Source organism: Drosophila santomea, chromosome 2L, assembly GCF_016746245.2.
Source record: "Drosophila santomea strain STO CAGO 1482 chromosome 2L, Prin_Dsan_1.1, whole genome shotgun sequence".
Taxonomy (NCBI): Eukaryota; Metazoa; Arthropoda; class Insecta; order Diptera; family Drosophilidae; genus Drosophila; species Drosophila santomea.
Window position 1 is genome coordinate 13,441,044 of NC_053016.2, and position 22,055 is coordinate 13,463,098.

General features: G+C 48.0%; 4 protein-coding genes across 4 annotated transcripts; 3 read left to right on the forward strand and 1 right to left on the reverse strand.

Annotated features, from left to right (window-relative positions):
- Nucleotides 1-715: 715 nt before the first annotated feature.
- LOC120443873 (keratin-associated protein 5-2) lies at nt 716-1,425 on the forward strand. The gene is made up of 2 exons (XM_039623247.2): nt 716-868; nt 921-1,425. The coding sequence occupies exon 2, from the start codon at nt 926-928 to the stop codon at nt 1,163-1,165; it is 240 nt and encodes a 79-aa protein (XP_039479181.2). The 5' UTR covers nt 716-868; nt 921-925; the 3' UTR covers nt 1,166-1,425.
- LOC120443871 (WD repeat and FYVE domain-containing protein 3) lies at nt 1,401-17,109 on the reverse strand. The gene is made up of 18 exons (XM_039623245.2): nt 16,971-17,109; nt 15,535-15,851; nt 15,235-15,480; nt 13,354-13,708; nt 13,102-13,288; nt 11,723-13,048; nt 10,642-11,657; nt 10,008-10,587; nt 8,755-9,947; nt 5,333-8,691; nt 5,171-5,274; nt 4,191-5,103; nt 3,958-4,132; nt 3,686-3,892; nt 3,530-3,631; nt 3,325-3,459; nt 3,143-3,257; nt 1,401-3,039 (listed from the first exon to the last, which is right to left on the reverse strand). The coding sequence occupies exons 2-18, from the start codon at nt 15,817-15,819 to the stop codon at nt 2,874-2,876; spliced, it is 10,464 nt and encodes a 3,487-aa protein (XP_039479179.2). The 5' UTR covers nt 15,820-15,851; nt 16,971-17,109; the 3' UTR covers nt 1,401-2,873.
- On the forward strand, nt 13,841-15,133 carry LOC120443872. The gene has a single exon (XM_039623246.2). The coding sequence runs from the start codon at nt 13,908-13,910 to the stop codon at nt 15,099-15,101; it is 1,194 nt and encodes a 397-aa protein (XP_039479180.2). The 5' UTR covers nt 13,841-13,907; the 3' UTR covers nt 15,102-15,133.
- Nucleotides 17,110-19,720: 2,611 nt separating the features above from the next.
- Nucleotides 19,721-20,965, forward strand: LOC120456491. The gene is made up of 2 exons (XM_039643359.2): nt 19,721-19,915; nt 20,056-20,965. Exons 1-2 carry the CDS (start codon nt 19,835-19,837, stop codon nt 20,920-20,922), a joined length of 948 nt encoding a protein of 315 aa, XP_039499293.2. The 5' UTR covers nt 19,721-19,834; the 3' UTR covers nt 20,923-20,965.
- Nucleotides 20,966-22,055: the final 1,090 nt, after the last annotated feature.

The window sequence follows — 22,055 nt, forward strand, 5'->3', positions numbered from 1 at the left end:
AATCGCAATCGCAGCTCGGTCGGTTGTTGGTATGTTCATAGGGGTTGATTTACTGACTCTCATCCAAATTGAAGTGACTTTTGCGACAGTGTGAGCAGGGGGGTGAGCTCCGAGCTCACCCACACAACCGCGCACCAAGACGTTCTGGCACATGACACTCGGATTAGAGGGTGGAGTCTTGTAAGTCGATTCGGCGTGGGTCTCAGGATAAGCCCCGTGTCCATTACACAGCCCATTTGGCTGACTCTGCTCCCAGGGGCCGGCCCACCGGTCGTATATAAGGCAGCCCCCCCAACGCACAGTCCCCCTCCACCCCCCTTCCCGAGTGCGATCCTGCGGTTATATTAACCAGTCAGAACGCAAAGTCATTTGCAGCAACGACGTGAGCGTCGCCGTCGGTCGTAACTCAACCACCCAACAGCCACCACCCACCACCCGCTGCCTGCCATCCCCACTTCGCTGCCCGTCCCTCTCCGCACACATGGCAAATTTGCGGCATCAAGAAGTCGCATTTTTCTATGCCACCTCACCCCATCAGCATTTGTGCTCGCTCTCTTTCGCTCCAACAACCCCGACTCGTCCTGGTTTCTGCCGCGTGTGTATGTGTGAGGCTAGGCCACGCCCCCGAGGCAAGGAAAACTCACCACTTTCCGGAAAACCTGCGCCTGCGCCTGCTCAGTTCGAACTGGAGTTCGAAAGGCGCAGGAGGCTTGGGGATTTTATTTCTCTGCCTGTCGACTTTTGCATTGCCAGTTGTTCATTCCATTCGGCCCTCTCAAACAAATCGGAAGTCCGTCCAGTAAGAAATAAAAAGAAACACCTATTTTTTATAAAAATTAAAAGGCTGCTTTCCATACAAAAGTGTCAGGTAGTTGAGTAATAATAATAATACCAATAATGTGCTAACAGTAAGATTTCAGTGAGCATGGACGGCTTCTACGGTAACAACGGCGGCTACTACTCGCACAGTCCGCAAGGCGGCAACTGCGGCTCATGTGGCAACTGCCCAGGTGGCCAGTGCCCCCGTATGGAGGCGGGTGGTAGTGGCTGCGGCACGCGAGGCCCCAGCCAGCCGGGTTGTCCTGGCGGCAACTGTTGTCCCGGCGGACGGTGTTCGCCCGCAAAGTCGCGCTTCAATCCCGACTGGCAGTATGGTGGACGCTAGCACCAAAGAGTTGGCGCTTCCCAGCCCTGCAAACTGAACGCCTACGAATGGACTTCCACGATCATCTTACCCGAATAGCTGCACACAGGAACCAGATTAGGTGAACATCATGGCACATCACAATCGAGAGGACTCGGATCCGCTGGATCGACTCGGACACTTCCATTCACGCATAACATATTTCCATCATCTCTGAAAGTTGCATACAACGAGTTTTCTAAATAAAAACGCTGCATTGTGTGTTAACATAGCTCACTTTATTAAATTGTATTTTTCAAACTTCGCATGCCGTAATATGTATGCTTTCTATCTCACACACTAACAATAAATATATATTTTTATGTTTACGATTCTTTATAGTTATGTATGTAGGTTGTTATGCTGGGACAGGTTGCCCCTGGGTGTTGTGGTGTTCTTCGTATTGCACTAACTGTGGCTGGGTATTGATTACTTAACACTTTCCTTTCTGATTTGAGATACTCGCTTAACACATTTGAGAACTTTGAGCCGTATAATTTGTGTGGGGTATAAAGTTACATTTGCTCTGGCTTTGGTGCTTCGCATTCTTTGGATAGAGTTCGGGAATTAAGTTAACAGACGGGGGAAAATGGAATTGCATTTGTTGCTCCTGCCACAACATTCATTTACATATTAACAGCCACCCATATGTTATATTTGTAAATTATTATCAATGCAACATGTAGATTCTCTACAAAATACGGAATGTTTTTTCTACAATCGCTACCGATAGATTCATCTAATTTCTTTATCTTATATTTAGAGTTTTTCATTGTTATGTGACCTTCATATTTACAATAATTTAGTATTTGGGTGTTTCGTGTGGTAATCGATGGAAGGAGTTGAATGGTTGCGAAATTTGCTTCCGAAAACAGCACATTCTCATTTCATTTCTATACATGAACTTTTCCAACTTTCCTTGTGTAGTTCATGTTAAATTTAAGTGCAATAAGAAATATTGCTCTTAGATGTCGTGACCTACGTAATACATTTTTGAATTGCTTTTACTTCTATGCTCTTTATAAGTAATGTTGAGAAATCCTACTTGCCATTAGTTTAGTGTGAGGTTGTATTGTTGTGTGCTAAAACGTGTTCCGTTCCCGCAAAAGGTGCGGGGATATCCTTTGTGATGTGTTTGGTTTTATTTGCTAGAGAAGTGTTTGAGTTAACTATTTAATTGATATAACTGGCGGTGCTTAGTTTGTGTTTTTTTTGTTGATTTAGCTGGTGTGGACTGACGCCTTTGTATCACTACGGTAATCTTCAAGCTTCCAGGGGTCATTTGAGTTTTGTGCGCTGGCCACTTTTCGAAAGTCTCAGTAAATAGTTAATATTTGTAGGGTTTTACATCTGCGTTACATAACTATTAATTGTCAATGCTTGCGATGTATGTATAAGCAACATTTATTATGATTTAACGCGTGTTTAATAAATAGTTATAAATAAATATATAAATTATATTGCAACTTTGATTGTGTACATAAAAAATTCGATTTAAACTATGTAAAATAAAGTGTAAAATCATATAACAGCCTTTGGTTGAAGTCATTTTAACTTGATTTGGATACAAGATTGGGTCGAAAGAATAAATAAAAGCTTTAAACCTAACTACGTATAACATTAACTAATAAACACATTATTATGGATAGCTTTCGATTGGTTACTTGTGTCTGCGTGCCACATAATTTTCCTAATTGTCCAACGAGTTCGTTCGCAGTTGACTGTAGCACGCCTGGCACACCCTAACCGGCTTCAGGATGCGAAGACGCGAAATTTCCGACTCGAAGCGACTGCATTTGTTGCAGAAAACTTGGCCACAGTTACGACAATGATGCTTTCTCTCATAGAGTGTAAATCTGTAATGATTTGATAATGGGGTATACGTATTTTTGTTAATGAAGGTAAAGTTTATGTGCTTATGAAGTTGATATTATAAAACTTGTATTTTCAACAACTCACTTGACGTGGCATTTGACGCACTGATCCGCCCCCTCATCTTTCAGCCAATGATCAGCCACTCCGCGACCAGGTTGTTCCGTAACGCTCCATGAAAAGATGCGCCCGCGTGCATCGCCTTGAAAATGTTCAAACACTTTAAATTAATTTCCTATTTTTGTATATCTTTGTTTTGCGACACTTACCGACATATAAAATTTTATGGTCCTTCGACACTGTTAATGCTGTAATGCTGGCTGGCTCAGCATTGTCCTTGCGATCGTATGCGGTATGCATGGTTAGCTTTGATCGGAACATTAATTGACGTTGCCATCTGAAGCCTGAATATAGGGAAATAAATAAAAATATGAGAACTCATTTACATACGCACAGCATTAACTTAGAACATACCTTTTCTAAGAATCTGATCGCCTCTATGCCTGTCATTGTCTATTACAACGAACCCGTCAGTGAGGCTGGTATCTGATTTGCTCGGCCGTATAGAATGTTCGTCTGGAAAATCGTAAGATCTTAGTTTAGGTCATTCGAACAAATAAGCATTCATACCTTCATTGGATTTGGGATCGTAGCTGCCGCTCTGGCCTTCTACAGTGGCAGACTTCATTTCGTGCAGGGACTTTGCTCCAGAAATGGAACTTTTCCTGCGCTCACCCTGCAGCTCAGGTTTGGGACCTGTCTCAGCCGACTTACTCGATCCATGGCTATGTTGTGAGGCCTCCGAAATGCTACTTTCCGATGCGGATTTAACAATCTCTGCAATTGAAGAAATAGTATCAGGTAGTAATAGTATCAGAGGTATACACATTAAAATAACTCACCCATTTCTTCCTCCGACTGGGAAAGGCTTTTAATTTGCTTCATGAGGCTCATTTTGTCGTCCTTATTGTCCTTGTCTTCCAAAGAGACGCTGTCGGGTTTGTCCTGTGAGGATACCTCCGTGCCTCGCTTCAATTTGCGATCGATGGGCACTTGTGTATGCTCCAGAGACCACATCTGTGTGTAAACAGACCATTGATTTATTCCATTTATTGTAAACTGTTCACACACTCACCCTAACTACACCGTCGGTGGAGCCAGTTATGATGACATTTTGCTGGTCCCACTCCCGGATCTGGGAGAAGGCCACACAGAGGATCTGCTGCATGCGATCCGCACTGCCCACACATGTGTTGACCATAGCTAGGGCATCGCCATTGATGGACCACACGTGAAGCCAGGTGGCCGAGCAGGTGGCAATGTCTCCGGTCAGCTCATTGATGGAAACGGCAGCCACCACACCAGCATGACCCCGCAACTGGCGCACAAAAGTGAAGCGTGTCATGTCCCAGACGATGGCTGTGCCATCCCGAGATCCGGAGACGATGACATTGTAGGCAGCACTGGCTGCTAGACACGTCACAGCGTCAGTGTGTCCATGCAACGAGTGCTTAACGGCAAGGCTCTTTCGGTTCGCATCGAACTTCCAAATCGTTACCACGGAACTGGTGCCAGCTGTAACAATCATCTTGGCATTTGGACAGGCGCAAGTCAGGATCTCTCCCGAGTTCTGTGCCGATGCCTCGGACACGAAGGATGCCCGGTCCGTGTCGTAGAGTCCCACGCGGAGCGAATGATCGGCAAAGCCCCAGGCAATGTATTTCGTGTACGAAGGCGGCATCATTACCTTGTTTTGCTCCACGGCAAATACCGTCTTGTCTGGCTGCAAGATCTGACCGACTGGACCTTTCAGCTCCTTGATGGGCTGCAGACTGGGCTTGAGGTTGTCCAAGTTGTGAAAGAACAGGCGGTCGGTTTGCAGCACTGTGCTATTACCCTGAATCAGTGATGTAGGATCTATCAACGCAGAGTGTCGAGAACCGCCCATCTTTTTAGCAGGATGCGCCTTTTTGAACAGCTGCTTTGGAATCTGACCGAAGTTGTTTATGAAACCAATTGTGGCGTTCTTCTTGAGTGGATCGTCAATGCTGTAAAATAACAAAGGAAATATAGTTACATTTTTTGTAAGCAAATAATAAAGATTGTGATCATTACTTGTAGATGTCCACGTTGCCCTCGTAGAAGAGATGATGGAACACATTCACTGCGTCAACGGCGGCTGGTCCCTGTTGCTTGCAGCCAAAGATAAGATCAATCCACTGCAATACATATTGTTAAAGGACTCCACTGAACTGATTAGTATCCATATGAGCTTACCAAATGTAAATGCTGGCTGACATAGTCGCATTCCAGAGCACTTCTGTGAAGCCGGATGAACTCTCTGGGGTCGTGCTTGGCCCACGGTGGCATGATAACGTGGTTGAGTGTCTCACCATTCTGCTTGGTACCCAGATCAAAGCTGTTAAAGTTGCTGAGAAACTCGGGTAGGTAAAAGAACTCCGGGATGAGTTCCTTGACGTCGGCCATATTCAGCTTAGAGGCAGATAGCCACGCCTCCTTTATGCTGTGAAACATGCGGTCCGCAAGGTCGAAGTGTCCGCCCTGCAGCTTGAGGAATGGCTGCGAAAAAGGCTCCAGCCGCACCAGATACGAGCACACGATCATCGCAGAACTGTAATGTGTGCCATAGTGGTATGGTGGTGTCTCGCCATGCGGATCGTCCCACTCTTTGAAGCGCTTCTGGAACTGCTCCAGACGTTCCTCGGCTTGGGCGCCCATTGGGCGCGAGAAGTCTCGGAAGGTTTTTGGGTTTGTCAGATCCAACTCTTCAGAATCGTAGTCGGCTAGGATCCAGGGAAAGACGGGGTACTGCATCAGGTCGTTGTAGCTGCGCCCGGCCAGTGTGTTCAGGTGCATGAGGTACTGGAAATTTGAGATCTCTCCGCGCACCCATCGCTGGGTCACCGAGGTCTCGCCTATCAGTCCGCTAAAGATGCCAGCTGTTTGCTCCACGCTAGCCGTGCGCTTCTGTCCCGCCACGGACTGCTGTGCGTTGTCGTTCAGGGCAGTGGCGAGGGCCAGAAAACGCTGGTTAACCTTGTTGCGCACCTTGCGGGGAAAGCTCAGTAGATAGTTCCGTCCATCCTCGGAGAATACTTCTAGAGCGATAGGCTGAAGCAAGTAGCGACGCTTGTGCACTTCCCGGATCTCTTCGTATGCGAATTTGGAGCACTGCCTGAGCTTGTGGCTTACTGCCCGCGAGGTTGTCGAAGAGGTTCCACCCGAGTTGGGAATGATGGGCTCATAAGCTCCTGGCGGCAGGGTATCAATGTCACGAATCTCACGGTTCTTCAGCAACGTGAAGCCATCCACAATGTAACAGTGCTCCTTGCCGAACAACAAAAGTCCTTCGAAGGTGTCTAATCCTTGGACTCTTGCACAACGGAACATGAAGCTAATCTTCTCCTGCTCCTCTAGTAGGCGCAAAAAGGTCTCATTATCGCTCGTCATCGAAGTATCCTCCTCTTCTTCGTCATCCTCTGGTGCATTGCCGTCCACCGACTCCTGTGGACAGGGCGTTGATCCGTGTCCAACAAGCTTAGGCAAAACCATGGGTGGTGGCGTTGATGTCGAACTGCTGGTCTCCAAACGATGCGAGTGTACTGCTTCTAGAGAACTCTGCTGTTGCATCGCATGGTGCTCCGCCGCCTCGGCCAGTATACGTGGCTGTTGCGGTCCGTGCAGCGCGTACGTTTTGCTGTCCAGACTGGAGGCCACCTTGTACTTCAGCTGCCGATTGTCCGCAAGCTCCAACTCCGGTCTGTAAGGATAGTGCAGATAGAAGACATCATTGCGCATCGTTTTCTTGCGCATGCGGTGGGGTCCTTCGGTGGTGTCTAATATCCACTTATCCAGTGAGCAGCTGCCAGTGGGTCCCCATAGACCCCGCTCCCGAGTTAGCTCCATCTCCGACTGCACCCAGTCCTGGTAGACGTAGCGCTGCGTGTGCTGCAACATCTGCTGGTACTGCTTCGCACGCAAATCCAAAAGATCCTTAATGAGCTGCACGTGGATGCCAGTGGACTCATAGGCGGCCTCGCGAGTTAAGGTCGATCTGGTTCGCACCAGTTCCTCCTTTTTGGTTTTAGTTCTGCTGGTCAAGCGGGAGAGGCCACCAGTAACCTTCTGGATTTTTGACTGGATCTGGGTGTGCAGTTCCCAGGGCGCACGATAGGTGGCCTTACGTTCCGCCTCCACATAATTGAACCATAGTTTGGAGGCCAGCTCCATTACCTGCTCTCGCGTGGTCTGCAGATCAGGTGCTTTGGAGTTCGGCGGTGGGGATGTCAGCGAGACTTTAAATACCTCCTCAATGGCAGGCTTCTTGCATACGTATAGCTCCTCCCAAACACGAAAAGCAGCGCCAACGATCAGATTCCTGCCCTGCAACTGGTTGAGATCCTCGTCCTTGGGCTCTGCCGTCTCCGTCTGCGGATTTACGTGCCATGTGGTGTTTCGGCTGGTGGCTGGCTCCAAAATAATTTTCATATCGGCAGTCAACTGGAGCAAGCAGTATGTGAGGCATCCAATGAATTCCAGCTCGTGGTTGCCCGCTCCGAAAATGAGCAGGCGGTGCTGAATAATCTTGTGCAGCGCCTCCAGCACGCTCATCTGGTCAGCGCGCGAGTCATCGGTGGGCCGGGAGAGCAGGAAGAGAATGCTGCGATTCAGCGAGTGATGAAGATGCTCCAACGACAACGACGATGACCGCCGCTTGGCCTGTACGATCAGCTTTATGACAAAATCGAAAATGTCGTGTGGATTGCGGGCAAGGCATCCCTGCCACAGCTTGTCCACGATGCGGGCGGTTAGGTAAAACACGTTTGGGGCGATGTGTTGCATTTGGCTCTGCAAGAGAGGCACCAGCGGCAGTGCTGCCTGTTCTCCTACAAGCACATCGGCGGCCAGCAGGTGATCCATTAGGGCGATGATTATCTGGGTCTGATACTGCACCTGTAGTGGTAGCTCTGCCGATTCTGGGGCGGCGTCCAGCACGAGATCGATGACCGGAGTAGGTTTACCCTGCATGTTCAAGCCGAGAGAGTCCACGACGATAACACGCAGGAAGTCGATAATGCAATTACACACTGGATGAGCGGTTAGCTTGGGCTGCGGAGCTCCATGAAGCGTTTCCGGCGGTGGCAAAGCAAAGCTGCTTCCCGTGTCGTCTGTGGGTGTCGATGCTCCACTGTTCGGCTCAGAGTCAGCAGGACGAGATGCCAAGGGAAATAGCACAGCTACTAGCGAGGTAACCACATCGCCCGTCATCATCACAGGCGCAAAGTCTGAGAGGTTTTGGTACAGGCTAAAAAGGAGCTGGATAATCGTCTCTGGGTGGCTGTGCAGCCATGGAGCGCACTCCCCGCCATGAACGATCCCACGCACCATTGCCAGGAGTACGCATACGCCTTCGGGACAAATGTTCAGCTTTGGCAGCTGCGTGTTGGCGGAGACGGGAGCTCCCCAGAGGAAGGACCAGACGCGGTCAAGGTCGAACTTTGTGTGCTCTGTAGCCAACACCTTTACGGGCTGTCCCATAATCAGGGCGGTAATTAGGAAGTACAGCTCCGGAACGTCCAGGTGATGATTCATTAGCCATTCAAGAAGCTGGAAACCTAACATGTGGATGAAAAATAATATTATTTTGCACGTTGCTTCATATAAAGTTATGCACCCACCTGGTATATTTAAGGCAGCGGCACGAACCTCTCCTGCGATCTGTGTGGGCAGATGCTGTATGGTGTTCTGTGGCGTGGCTACAATGACTGTACCAGTGCCATTCGTCGGTCGCTGGTTAAGTTGCTGGGCACCAAGACCCAGCATCTTTCGCTGTGAAACCATCTCCGTAAACCGAAGATAACCGCCGTTGTGTGTGGCATCCCGGAAGCGCACAAGAAAACTTTCGTTGGCACAGATTACGACCAGGATGCGCACTGCTATGATTACAGTGGTGAAGTGGACGTGCGGTTGCATGAAGAGTAGCAACCAATCCATGCCCAATGTTTTGGAAATGTCGTCGCAGATAACATAGTTCACGGTGTTTCGCGGTGTGAATAGCAGTCCGTGGAGCAGCGACAGGCAGCGATTTCGTAGGTATATGTTCTGGGCCACGCCACCATCCTGATCCTCGGCAGGATTTTTCATGCTGGGTAGCAGCACGGCGCGTTCCAAGCCTCCAGAATGGGCCTGTGGCAGCTTGGCCGCCACATACTGACCGAAAAGCAACAGATCGGTGTGCCTTGGCTGACCGCCTAGTAGAGTTTCCAGCAGACTGAAGAGGATCTCTCGTGTCGAGTGGTCTTGGATTTGAGTGATTATGTGCAGCAATTTCACTAGAAGCTGCAGATCGCGCATGATCTTTACATTCTGCTTCTTGTCGCTGGACTCCACTACTAACTCCAGTAGATGCTCTAGCAGGGAGCGCAGAAGTCCGTTGGGTGCATTATGCCAAATCTCAAGATCACACAAAAGATCTTGGAAGGCCGTCACGTTTGGGATAGCCGACATATCCTGTCCGCTGTTCACCGTGCCTACCAGACCAAAGGTCAGGTGCAGAATGTGCGAGTTTAGCAGATGCTTTTTCTTTTTGAAGAACATGCCCAATGTCTGGTAGCATCGTTTCCTATCCATCTCCGCTTGAGCAGCGCGATTGCTCCGCACCACGCATGTTAAAGCCTTGACACCTGCGTATAAGGACTCTACGTCTTGAGCCATGGCGATGATGCCGAGAAGCACGTTGCAGCCACCAACTGTGTCGATCATGGCTGAGACGGGATGCGGACTGAATACTCTGACGCCCAGATAACCGACGACCACGCCGCCAAGGGAGCGTCCAGCTCCTGCAAGGTGTCCAGCAGAGTTGTGCAGAATTCTAAAAGAACAGATGAACAGATATGAGACTAATGTTTCACATACTAATATCAATCATTACTTGATGGGCGTAGCGTTCTCGTGCGAGTTCATGTTTAGCTGCTTGGCAATGCTTTTGTTGTCCGCTCGGCTGTAAACTTTACGTATTTTAACAAGTGTCAGCTTGGACACCGCTTTCGCATTTAGACCCAGGAGGACGCGATCCTCTGGCACCAAAGGCGCCAATGACTCCGACTGCTTGCCAAGCTGCGGAGCTTGCAGCGAGCCCATGTAGTGTGGTCCTAGTTGGTATATTGTCTGGACCGTCTGCTGGGTGAGCACATCCTCGATAAGGTGGCAAACGCCCTGCTTCCAACACAGACGTGAGTAACGCCGCCATATTGGTGGCGTACCGATATACCCAAAAATCTGCGTGGGTGACGTCAAACTGGCGTTTCCCGCTGCGGGATGCTGGGCAATATAGTGCAGCTTTTGTGTATGCATTGGAACCCCGTCCAAGTAGAGGAACAAACTTGAATTTTTCAGTACGGCTCGGTTGAGCACAACGACTAGGTTATGCCACTGGCCTTCGTGCAAGAGATCAGGACACCAAATGCGAGCGATACCATCATCCGATCCTTCGGGTTCCCAGTCACCGATACCTAGAAAGATGGACATTACATTTCAAACCGAAGGCCAAGAATGATAATACTTACTTTTTCTGGGTGTGACCAAGGTCTCCTGGGTTGAGACGACGATCGCCTTGTCTCGCGCGGAAAGCAAAATCGATAAACATGCCAGATTTTCCTCGCGTGGATTGTGGATAGTCCTAACCAAAGTAAGAAGCCGAACACAGTGAGGGTCCGTCTTAGGATCTGAGAACTTTTCAACACAGAACCAGGTGGAGTACGTAAGTCCAGTTTGTGGTGGAAATATGCGATCGCCAGCCCCGATGCCCCCAATGCTGTTTGCATCGATTGTTCCGCCAGCGGTGGCCGTTGCCTGGGGCGCCAGTGAAGGCAGGTACAAGCAACCGAATCCCTCGGCAGACATGTCCAGCTCCACGAAGGGTGGGAGCGTGCTCGAACCGTGGGCTCGGAAGTCACGCGGTGTTGTCATAGATACTAGAGTTTTGATACGAGTCAGCGGAACGGGACCGCCCAGCTTGTATGGCTGCTGAAGATCTATATCCGCACACGAGAGCGGCTCACCCAGCCGCAGGAACTGGCGCAATTCGGTCGGTTGCAGTGCTTGTGCGGCAAGACGCTCCAAAATGTACTGCATTGGCACGTGCAACGGGTGAGCCTCCTCCGCCAGGGCTCTTCGAGTCAGCTTAAGCAGTTTCTCTGCCAGACCGTGGTCACACATTATCTGCTGGTTGCGTTCGCTTCGCACCAAGGACTTGATGATTTCGCTTAGGTATACTTGCAGTTGCACCGCCTGCAGAGGAGCCGAGTCGTACTCCACGGCGGGGAGCAGCTGAAGCATGCAGAGAACCACACCTGGATGCACTATCCTAGGTTCGGGAGTGGGCTGCGTGAGATTCAGCTGGCTGGGGTGCACGGGTGGCGCCAGCTCTTTACTCGGCGATCTCAAAGTTGCCGGAGGATCGCTGAAGAGTGTGATAATGCCGCTTAGATTTGGAGCCTCAAAATTATCCAAGGCAATACTATATAGCAGCCGAAATACGATGCACACGTACGACAGCGGGTATGGAACGTCTTCAGAGAAACTGCGAAAATGAACAAATTTGACTGATTAAAATAATCTAAGGAGTACATTTGGCTTAAAACTTACCTGACGCTTAGAATATCTCCGCTGAAAATCTCATGATAATACTTGAGTAGCGACTGCTGCGGCTCATAGGTACCCGTGTAGTCCTGTAAGGCACACGATCCCCCAAAGCATCCCAGCAGACGAAGTGTGTCGCACAAAGAGCTGCTGCTAATCTCCTGGTAAAAGAACTTGGCGTTGGCCGGTTCAAATCTCATAGCGGTGGCTAGCGTCTGGAAGACTATTTGCAGTAGCAGAATGAGATCTTGTTGTGGAATGTCCGGCTGAGGAAGGGCCATGCTGCCATCCAGAGATACAAACACACTGGTGACGTAAACGAATCCGCCCACTTTGCGGAAGACGGTCCGTGTGCGGTGAGAGTCTTTCAGGCAGCCGAGCAACATGTTTAGTATCTGAATCTTAAACTCCACTTGTAGTGGGCTGACGCTGTGCATCAGTGAGAGTATGTGCAGCATGTCGTCGTCTCCACCTGCGGACAGAATCAGCTCCCTTACGATTCCGAGAGCCTGTGGTCGGCAATGCTTGAACTTCACCAACTCATGGACGCACTTAGCGCCACCGTACTCACGAAAGAGTTGGGCATTGTTGCTCGCACCACCTCCTAGTAGCATGGTGAGGGCCTCCAGAACATACTTTCCAAGCGTGTCGAAGCGTTCTTCTTCCGCTTCACTTTCCAACTCCACCACCACCGACTCGTCTCCCTTGGTAATTTTCTGCACATGAGCTGCATAGCGTGTAAGACAGCCAACAAAGATCTCCAGAATGCCCACTTCGCGGTAGACATCTTTGAATACAGTGTTGTGCCGGAGAATGTTTAACAGAGTCTTTAAGCAAAGAATGCTGCAGGACGTCGACTGGTTGTGCTTGAGCAAAAGCGAAAGGCTGATCAGCTCCTTGCACGGCACGAAGTTCAGTTGGAAGACAATGAACTCCAGCAGATCGTAGAATTTTTCCTGTATTTGCGGGCTTTTCATGTGGATTCGCTCTGCGAACGAACTAAGCGTTTGCTCCGATTCTAGGATGAAGTAGTTGGCATTTTCCGAATGGTATACCCGCGAAATGGCGTCCAGAATGGTGCAGCAGAGAGCAGGCGTCGTTGACTTAAGGAACACGTTCTGCAGCACCTGGAAGGCGTACACATTTCGCACGCATGTCTCTCGGGAGGTTGCCTGTGGGAGTTGGAAGTTCTGCAGTTTAAAAGCCGTATTGAACTGCGAGGCTGGCGGTCGGAGCTCGTAGAAGCCACACATGCACAACGAAGAGATCATCAGAACCAGATTTCTGATGGCTGCTTGAATCTCCAATGATTGGCTACGATTGTTGTCAAACCTGAAAATAAATATTTCTTAAGAAGTGCTTTACAAGATAACTATTGTCCTTACTTGAGTAGAAAATCACTGAGAAACACGTAACCTTGAGAAGCGCGAAAATCATCCATCAAAATCTGGGACACCTGACTAGAGTCCTTGAGGAAACAGAACACCGTGACAAACATTTCAACGATCTCCAAAGGATTTCCAAACGTCAGGCGTTGCATATTGTCCACGCAAAGTGCCATGCAGCCCTTGGCTAAATTAAGAAACAATAAGGAAATACATATATGAAGTTATACTGATTTAGTCCGACATGCTTACAATGTATATAGCTAACGACGGCATCGGTTAGGCCATTCCTTGATATTGTGGTCAGGATTTCAGCAGCGTTCTTGCGCCACACAATGTTGTGGATGGGACATGGCGATGTGATGGCCGAGAACAGCAGCGTCAAGTCGTCCATGCGGGCCAGTTCCTCAGCGGGATAGGGATACGAACACAGCTTGACCAGCAGCTGCACAAACACCTTCTGCAGAAGCGTCCGCCTTTCGTGGGCATTAAATTCACTCACTGCCCCTCCGTCAGCGGAAGGCTCATCGTCCTCAACTATGGGCAGGTCGAAGAACAAGTACAAACACTTGACTAAAGTAGAGGGAACCGCAGCAGCAGTCATAACCTAGAATGGATCAATAAATGGCGATATATTAGACATGGTTTTCCGTACTCCAGAGCCCAAGGCAAGTTCTTTAATCCCTGAGGATATACATATACATATCTATATTTTGAGATTCATTTTTTTACACACAACCTTTTTGATCAGTTGCCAAACTAAAACCTAAATATTTTAAACTTGAATTCTGAAGTAAGTCTGAGAAATGAACCAGGTTTGGGTGTTCTTTAAGCTCATCGAGGTGGTGCTGGGCAGTGCTTGTATGTTTTTCCACATACGGGGCTCTTCCTACTGGCCAGAGCGCACTCCGCATGTCATCCTATACTGCGCCACATTTTCCTCCTTCACGGCACTCGCCGCTCTAGGTGCGTTCCGGCTGATGCTGGCTAGGAGTTCGGTGCTCTCCTCCCAGCTTCTGCTCACACTGAGTGCCGTGCTGTCGCACTACTTCTGCGGCGTGCTGATAATGCGCACCGCCATGGAGGACCCTCACCTGGCTTCCATCAATTCCACCATCGAGTACCTGGAACACCCGCACTTCGCATACTGCAAGCAGAAGAGCATCGCTGCACTTATCACTGGCACCATGTACCTGATGCACATGTTCCACGTGTTCGATCTGCTGATGCGCATGGAACCCGGCGACTGGAAACGTCAGGCGACAGGCCGTACGTACTTTGAGGGAACGGAGTCTGGCTCAACCGGACTGTTTGTGCTTTCCAAGCCAGTGGACGACTTTCTGTGCAAGTGCTGCAGTTGCTACTATAAGTTGGCCAGTTCTCAGACGCTGTACTTCCGGCCGAACGCAGATGTGGAGCAGCCACACTTTGTAGCCCGCATGTGGCAGTTCCTTGGTGATGCGCGTAAAAAGTTCTTTTCGCTGCATCAGATCGAGAGTGAGGAGAGTTTTCTATCCACGCCGACAATAACCACCAGTGAATCGGATAGCACACCCGTAGTCACGGAGTACAGTCCATCCATGGAAGAGGAGCCTAATAAACCACGACGATCTGCCAGAGCCTGGCGCGGCTCCAGCGATTCCTCAAGCCTGTGGGCCAAAATCGAGGACAGAAGCACTGTAAGCCTCGCTTCAAATCGGTCGAGTCAGAGCAGCGAGGCCACAGTGAAACCCAGTGTAATGGATCGCAGGCTAACACGTCGATCTACCCTGTGGGGAGTCACCGAGAGAAGGGAGAAGTCGGAGATTCTGCTGGTGGAACAGGGTTCCAGCTATTCTCGGATCAGAACTCTAAGCAATGCGGAGTTGCTCCATAAGCCAAGCGATGCAGGACAAAAGGAACAACCAGTTCCAGATGCACCCAACCCAAAGATAACTAATGGAGAAGCTACGAGATCAGACATCAAATCTTCTTCTAAACATGGAACTGGGCAAACTTAGAACATCAGTAGTATTGAAATTTTGACTTCGGTTAATGCTTATTTCAGCATAACGTAGATGTTTTTTGACCACAGGGAATAGTGATGGTGTGGTTTATAAGTGGGGGCGTAAATTATTTTCAAATGGAACATACCTGTATAAGGGATACGTCTCCATTGGCCAACAAATTGAGTGTGGCCAAAAGCATCCATCCGCTGCTGGTTTCCTCGGTGGTTTCCACCTCCAGAAACTTGACAATGGCAATGGACGCCGCCTCCGTGCTCTGGTTGGAGGCACGCTTGCGAATTTCGCTGACCATGAGACGGGACACTTGCTGGCAGAAGGCCACCACGTCCCAGAACTTTTCGCTCATGTCGTTTGCCGGACAGCTGCTGAAGACCTGTAAGAATGCGGAGTTAGTAGCCAATTCCTTCACACCGACTGATTCACTCACCTTGCAGAAGAGGGGCAGCATCTCGTAGAGCTTGCCATCGCGCTCCTGTTCGCTCAGCGGCTCCCGCGGATGAGTGTATTCGTTGAAGAGCTTCTTTAGCGTGCTGAGGCTCACCTGGACGCGGGCGTCCATCAGGGCCTCCTCCGCACTCCGTCCATTTGCGGCGCTCGGTGCACCCACATCCGTGCCGTTCCTGCTGCCGCCGGGTGAACTGTTGTTCGCCGTGGAGGTTCCACTGCTGCTGCCTGCGCTCGCCGCTCCGCGCAGCTTTCGCATTACATTCATCTTTGTGTTTGTTGACTTGCGGTGCGATTAATCTGAAAAAGGGGAAAATTGAGGCTAAATTAGGGAAATAGCTCCACAAAACATGTAAACGGTGATATGTCATTCATTTTGTTGCGAAGCGTTAAACTATTTCTGTTGTTATAATTAATTGTGACAACATTTCTGATTCATTTGCTTAATAATATGCATTTCTAAAAGGGTTTAGAATATTTAGATTATATAGAAAAGTATTTCTTAGTATTTTGAAACTATTTGAAGCATACATTTAGATTGCGCTGCTGTGCCTTAATACAAAAGATTTCGAGTCAGCCTAATGAACTTTTGCACTTTTATACGGGTCTCAGTTTAAAACGTGTCGTATTTGCCATGCGTCGTCACATTGCTTGGAATTTAAACATATGTTGCAATCGAATCAGTTTATTGTAGATATTGTATTTTGTCCATCGGTGTGGTATTCTGGCGATTTATTTGCACAGCACTGACACCAGCACCAACACTTTCAATTAAGTGGCTTTCAAATCACAACATCGCACAGTGCAGCTCGCTTATTGCTTGTTTTCGCAGCTATTCTATTTCTGCTGCCGTCGCCTTAATTAGCGACCGCTGGAGGTGAATCACGCGAAAAGTGCGATCATTGTATTCGCCGCGAGTATTTACTTTTTGCGAGTGAATGAACGTTGCCTTCTGCTTCTGCCTCTTTCGCCGACTCGACTCGATTCGATTCGTACGCCTACATAGCGATCAGCCGATCAACAGATAGTGGTTATTATCCAATGTGTTCAGGAAATATTTACATTTTGTGCAGCGACAGCTGTTCTGGGTTTACTTATTGCGCACTTGTTTGCTTACTCCAACTCCCATTGGAGTGCCTACTATCTGACCTCTCTTTTCGGCCAACGCATTTGGGGCAGCTAACGGCCGCTCTGTTGTTGCTTTTTCGCAGTCCGCTTTGCGCTCTCTTTCGTGTCGCACTTTGTTTTGCTCGAGTCAATCGCGCTTCACGACAATTTTATTGATTTTTCTTCCTCTCTCGCGTACTCTCGCTCGTACTCTCCGCCCACCACCCGCCCCTTTCGCCCACAAGCAGACAGGTCGAATTTGAAAATTTTCACAACCTATTTTGGGGCTTATTTCGTGCGGCCGTCACTTACTTTTGCTATCCGTCGCTAGCATTGTGTTTCCCGTGTGAGTTTTCACTATTTTGGGCCCTAAATGCACTCGCTTTACATCTTGTTTCACGGATCAAAATGCGAAACAAATTTTCTCCAGCTTTTCGTCTGTACTCTCTTTTCGTTATTCTGTTCAGTGTTGCGTAGCGCTGCCAGAGCTATCAGCTGTTCAAATTTTCCACCACCGCAGCCAGTGTTCGTGGGCGAGAGACGTCAGGGCTGCATTTCGAATTGTGATCGGCGGTCGAACTTGGACATTTCAAATTTAACTGTGCTGATAAGGAATCTGCTTATTTGATTCCTAAAGTATCTATGAGCTCAATAAAAGAATGTATTCGGAGATATGAAGAATAAAGATTGAAGAATGATTTGCACATTGCACATATAAACGTTATAAGACATATATTCATTTGCTGGTAGTTCTTTTATATACAAGTTCAGATGCTAGGCTACATCCTTAGTTAACAGATATTATTTAATACAAAATCCTTTGCATATCGCCTACGATGCTCATATTCTCAGACTTTTCATCTTATCCAATCATACTAAACAAATGTCATAAACTGTTTAATATAGTTAAACTAATTTAATCTCATAATCTTAGCATCTGAATAGATAGTTAATTAGCACTTATATACTTAATGTGTATGTGTGCCAATTATTAAGTTTGATACTGTAAATAATATCATATTAGTGCTTTCGCATCTGGGCAAATAATGGGTATTCTTAGGCCATTGGCCATTGACCATTGATTTCCAAATTTTTGTCTCGCCCAATTTCCACATGAGTGTGAGATTCTTTATTGATTCTGGCTAGGAGTTATTAATATTTGTGTTTGTACTTCCACTTGTTATAATTGTCAGCATCAACAGATAGCTGTCGGATATGAAAACAAATTTATTTGCATATTGATTGAAAGCCCGATGATGGTGAACTTCAAGCGTTGATAATGATGCAATTTGCTGACTCATCTGTGGCAGAGACTGCTGTAAGTTTATTGGGATTGATGGGCGGGCCCATTAAATGCCATGCACGTCCTTCTGATCTAATTTCCCAGTACCCGAAACCAATTCAGTGTGTCTCCACATTTTAATGCGGATAAAATTTCGCTTTTGAATCAATTAGGGGTGCAAAAGAAAAAGGCGTGTCGTGCTAAATATTTACCCAGCTGTCTGGCATCGTGCGAGTTATCTCCATGTCCAACTGCCCCGCTCCCCAAAACTAGTTCTCCCTTGGGCGTTGCCCCCGCCACGCCCACTGACCCCTTGCGTGACTGCCCGGATCCACCCGCTCCCACATTCCTCACTTTTCCAGCTAGCCACGCACACAAGCTAAGCCCGAGTACCCTAATGCTTGTTTATGTGGGAAAGCGTTTGGGATTGGCACTCCTCAGGTATTATATCTTACCACCCAGACAGGTACTTTGCGCACTTTCCCGTCCCACAAACTCCCCTCGCGAATCATGGGGCAGGGTGGAGAGGTAAGACCTTTGTCTGCGGCAATATTCTAATGGATTTTTCGGTTTCGACTATAAATAGGCGCCCGACAACTGACAAAAATGAGAACAATATCTCAGGGTAACAAGAAGGTAGCCCAGCAAAATGATATTCGGTTGATTGATGGCACACTTGAAGAAAACTCAAGACGAGGAATTAAATCATTTTTATTGGTGCTAGGGGACCTCGCCTTTTTCGCACGACTTAAGGAATCGGCAAACATTCAGTCAATGCAGCAAACATTCTACAATACACCACAATTATAGCCGTTTTTGTGGCCAGGAGGAGCTGAAGCCTAGCACATTTTAAAGGGGATTTTCCAGTGAAATGTACATACATATATTACCGCGAATTTGGCAAGGACCGCATCTGCTGCTCGAGGGGCTTTCGGCAAATTTAAAAGCGTAACCCCAAAAATCATTTGCACAGCAGTCATGGGGGACTCATTAGGCGGGGCATCCCCCTTTTTGTTGGAACGAATAACTTTTATTTTCGCCTCAGAGTCCGCCACTTCATCTCTGCGCTGTTGTTGACAATGAGCGAAACATTTGCGTATCGAAATTGGCAAAACCCCGGGCGGCGTCTAAGGATATTCCGGCCTCCATTCCCGAAAGACATGAATATTCATTCTGTGCGAAGAGGGTCCCAATCGAGCAAGAAGATGCTTCAGGTTGCCGGGGCTTTTGGGATTAACATAAAATTTCAGTTGATTGTGTTTTGGTGAAGATTTTTATGGGATATAAGGGATTTTATGGGGCAACTAACTTGTTTGGCTGGATGCCTAGTGAAATCTCAACGGGCCATAAGATGGATGGGAATCGCTTATACAATGGCCATGGATATTCAGACTTTATCGCCCATGTGCATGAGTGAGTTGCTAAGTGTTGATGTTGATTTAAATTCGACCATATTTAAATAATATATCTAATAGGTAAGTGGAATAACATTTAGGTAGAGTAAAAGGGTACACTGGTATGCACAAAAACTTATAATCCAACTGGAAAAGGATATCTTATACTCGTAAAAAGAAGCTCTTCACAAATCCTAGCAATAAAAATCGCCGATTATTCCACTGCAAACTGTGTTTTACGATGCAATTCGGCCATGATGGTTTGACAATATGAAAGATTGATGAGTATTCTTTGATGAGCCCCCGACAAGGTCGTTCCACTTTTTATTTTGGGCACCGTGTTCCTGTTCTTGTTGATTCTTTGCTCTGAATGCGAATGTATTTGCCTGTGAAATATTTCGAGTAAATATGAATCGGGCAAATATCAGATAAAGTGCTTGGCGTGCTATAAAAGGTGAATACAACGCCGAAAGGAGGCACAGTTTCGCACTGATTTCATCATGCATCGATTGGTGGTCATATTCAGTTGCTGCCTGCTTTTGGTCGCAGGACATTTGGTGGAGGAGTACGGGGAGTCCCAGGTAAGACTGATCCTTGTGCAATCAATGATGCTACAATTAAATGTGTTCATGCATACAGTGCTTTATTTATTTTTATGAGTTTATTTTTGGTTATCGCCCCACTTAAAATCGCATCTCTACTATAATATATATATTTCCAGGAGCTCCCCGATAGCACCACCTTTTACCCTGTCCATGGCTTTCCAGATGAAGGTCAAGAGCTACCCGGCATAGTCGCGGAGACCGATGAGGAGATTGAAAAGGATGCCCACAAGATCAACTGGCTGCCCGTGTGGGAGGAACAGGAGCATATACGCTTTGCGCGGCAAGTGACCGAGAAGCCAGTTGGCACCACAGCCACTCCCGAGCAGTCCACACTCAAGGATATCCTGCTACCCAAGGAGAACAAGGAGTGCCCCACCACTGCCGAGCGTGGACTAACGAATCTCGTTCGCGTGGCTCGTCCACTTTTGCCCGCTTCCCAACTGAAAAACATCTTGGCCAATGCCGTTGAGGACCCCCAGGTTCGGGAGCTGATCAAGCTGCTCCGCAGCGATGGCTTCAGGACGCAAGTCCAACTGCTGAAGGCCAGCAAGCAGCACCAGCTGCTCCACGACTATGTCTGCCGGCGGCTTAAACTGGATCCCACCTACTACGCGGAGTTCGTGCGAGTGTTCCTCGACCTTCACATTTCCGATCCACCGACCAGCAAGTTGCCCAACCGCCGTCCCGGAGTCCGCGGACTCCTCCAGGATCTCCGTGACGCCCTGCCCCGCGCCACCCTTCGGGATTTGTACCTGCGGCTCTACTCCTCCGACTCGGAGCTCTCGAACGCCGTCCGCCTCATCCGCGGCTCCGAGTTCCGGCGCTTGCTGCGCGATCTGCGACAACTGAAGGAGTACCGCTCCCTGGCCGCCGATCTGGAGAAGACTGGTGTGCCGCTGCGCCAGCTGCAGCAGCTGGTGGCTAGCGCCCTCGGCTGGAGCACCCTGGACATGGGCGGGGAGACTGTCATCTGGAGTCTTTAGGTGACGAAGGTCTCTACGTTTTTTTTCTTTTTCATTTGCACCGAATTGGAACTATCTAGAAATTTGCAACTTACCGCTCAGGCAATCTTTGAGAGACTTAAAGTAAAGATTGAAATTCAAAAGAGTTTATAACTAACATTTTCTAGCCTGTAATTTACTACTTATTTATTTCCATATATATATTCACTTTTGCATAAATAAATCATACGATTTCAAAACGAGCACCAACAGTTTTTCTCGTTTTAGTAAACCCTTTTATTGCCTTACTAATATTTAGAAAGAAATTAAAACTAGCTGGGTAAAGTTTCCTTATAATCAATGAAATTCCATTGTAAGATCTAAATAAAACGTATTTTATTTATGTACTATATATACCCCCCATCTGCTTCATTCGGATGAAGTCGGGCTATGGTTCTATCTCCCACCAAGACGACTGCGGCAACAACTAAACTGAACTATGAGCGTATAACTCATTTGGTGCAATTACATAAATAAATACGCGACGGCTACCGCATCGATGTGTTTACGTCTTCGAGGGGCAGGCGACCGAAACCACTTCAAATTCGTTCAGGGTCAGAATCATTAGGGTGGAAATGTGTGGCAGTCTATTCCATGTCGCCGCATGTTGCCACCAATTGCCACGAGGCGGCAAGAAAAAAACAAACACAAAAACTGCTGCCACACATGTCGCCATGTCTTCCAAGACTTAATCATCCGTGGTGCTGTCAACGCTGACTTCTAATCGAGGCAACTGTTGCCATAAACAAATTACGTACTGATCGACCAGACGTTGGCCAAGGAAACGACTCCAAAAGGGGCAAGTTGCAGCCTCGTTTACGGAAATACGCGAGCCATTTCCATTTGATTTACCCGCCGGAGCAGCGACAGCAATCGCAGACGCCAACTGAACGTGTCAAAGTGAATAAACATTTTTGGGCAACACAAAGAGCAGGCAGCTCGATCGATAAGCCAGCTGGGTTTTTTTTTTTTTTTTTGGTATGGGTATGGAGTTTGATATGGGGCCGATGGTGGATCGGATTGCGATTCCATGTTGCATGGCGCAGAAATTGAGACACTTTCGCCAGATAGCCAGATTGCCAACTGCCAGTGATAAGTCACTGGTGATGAAAGCG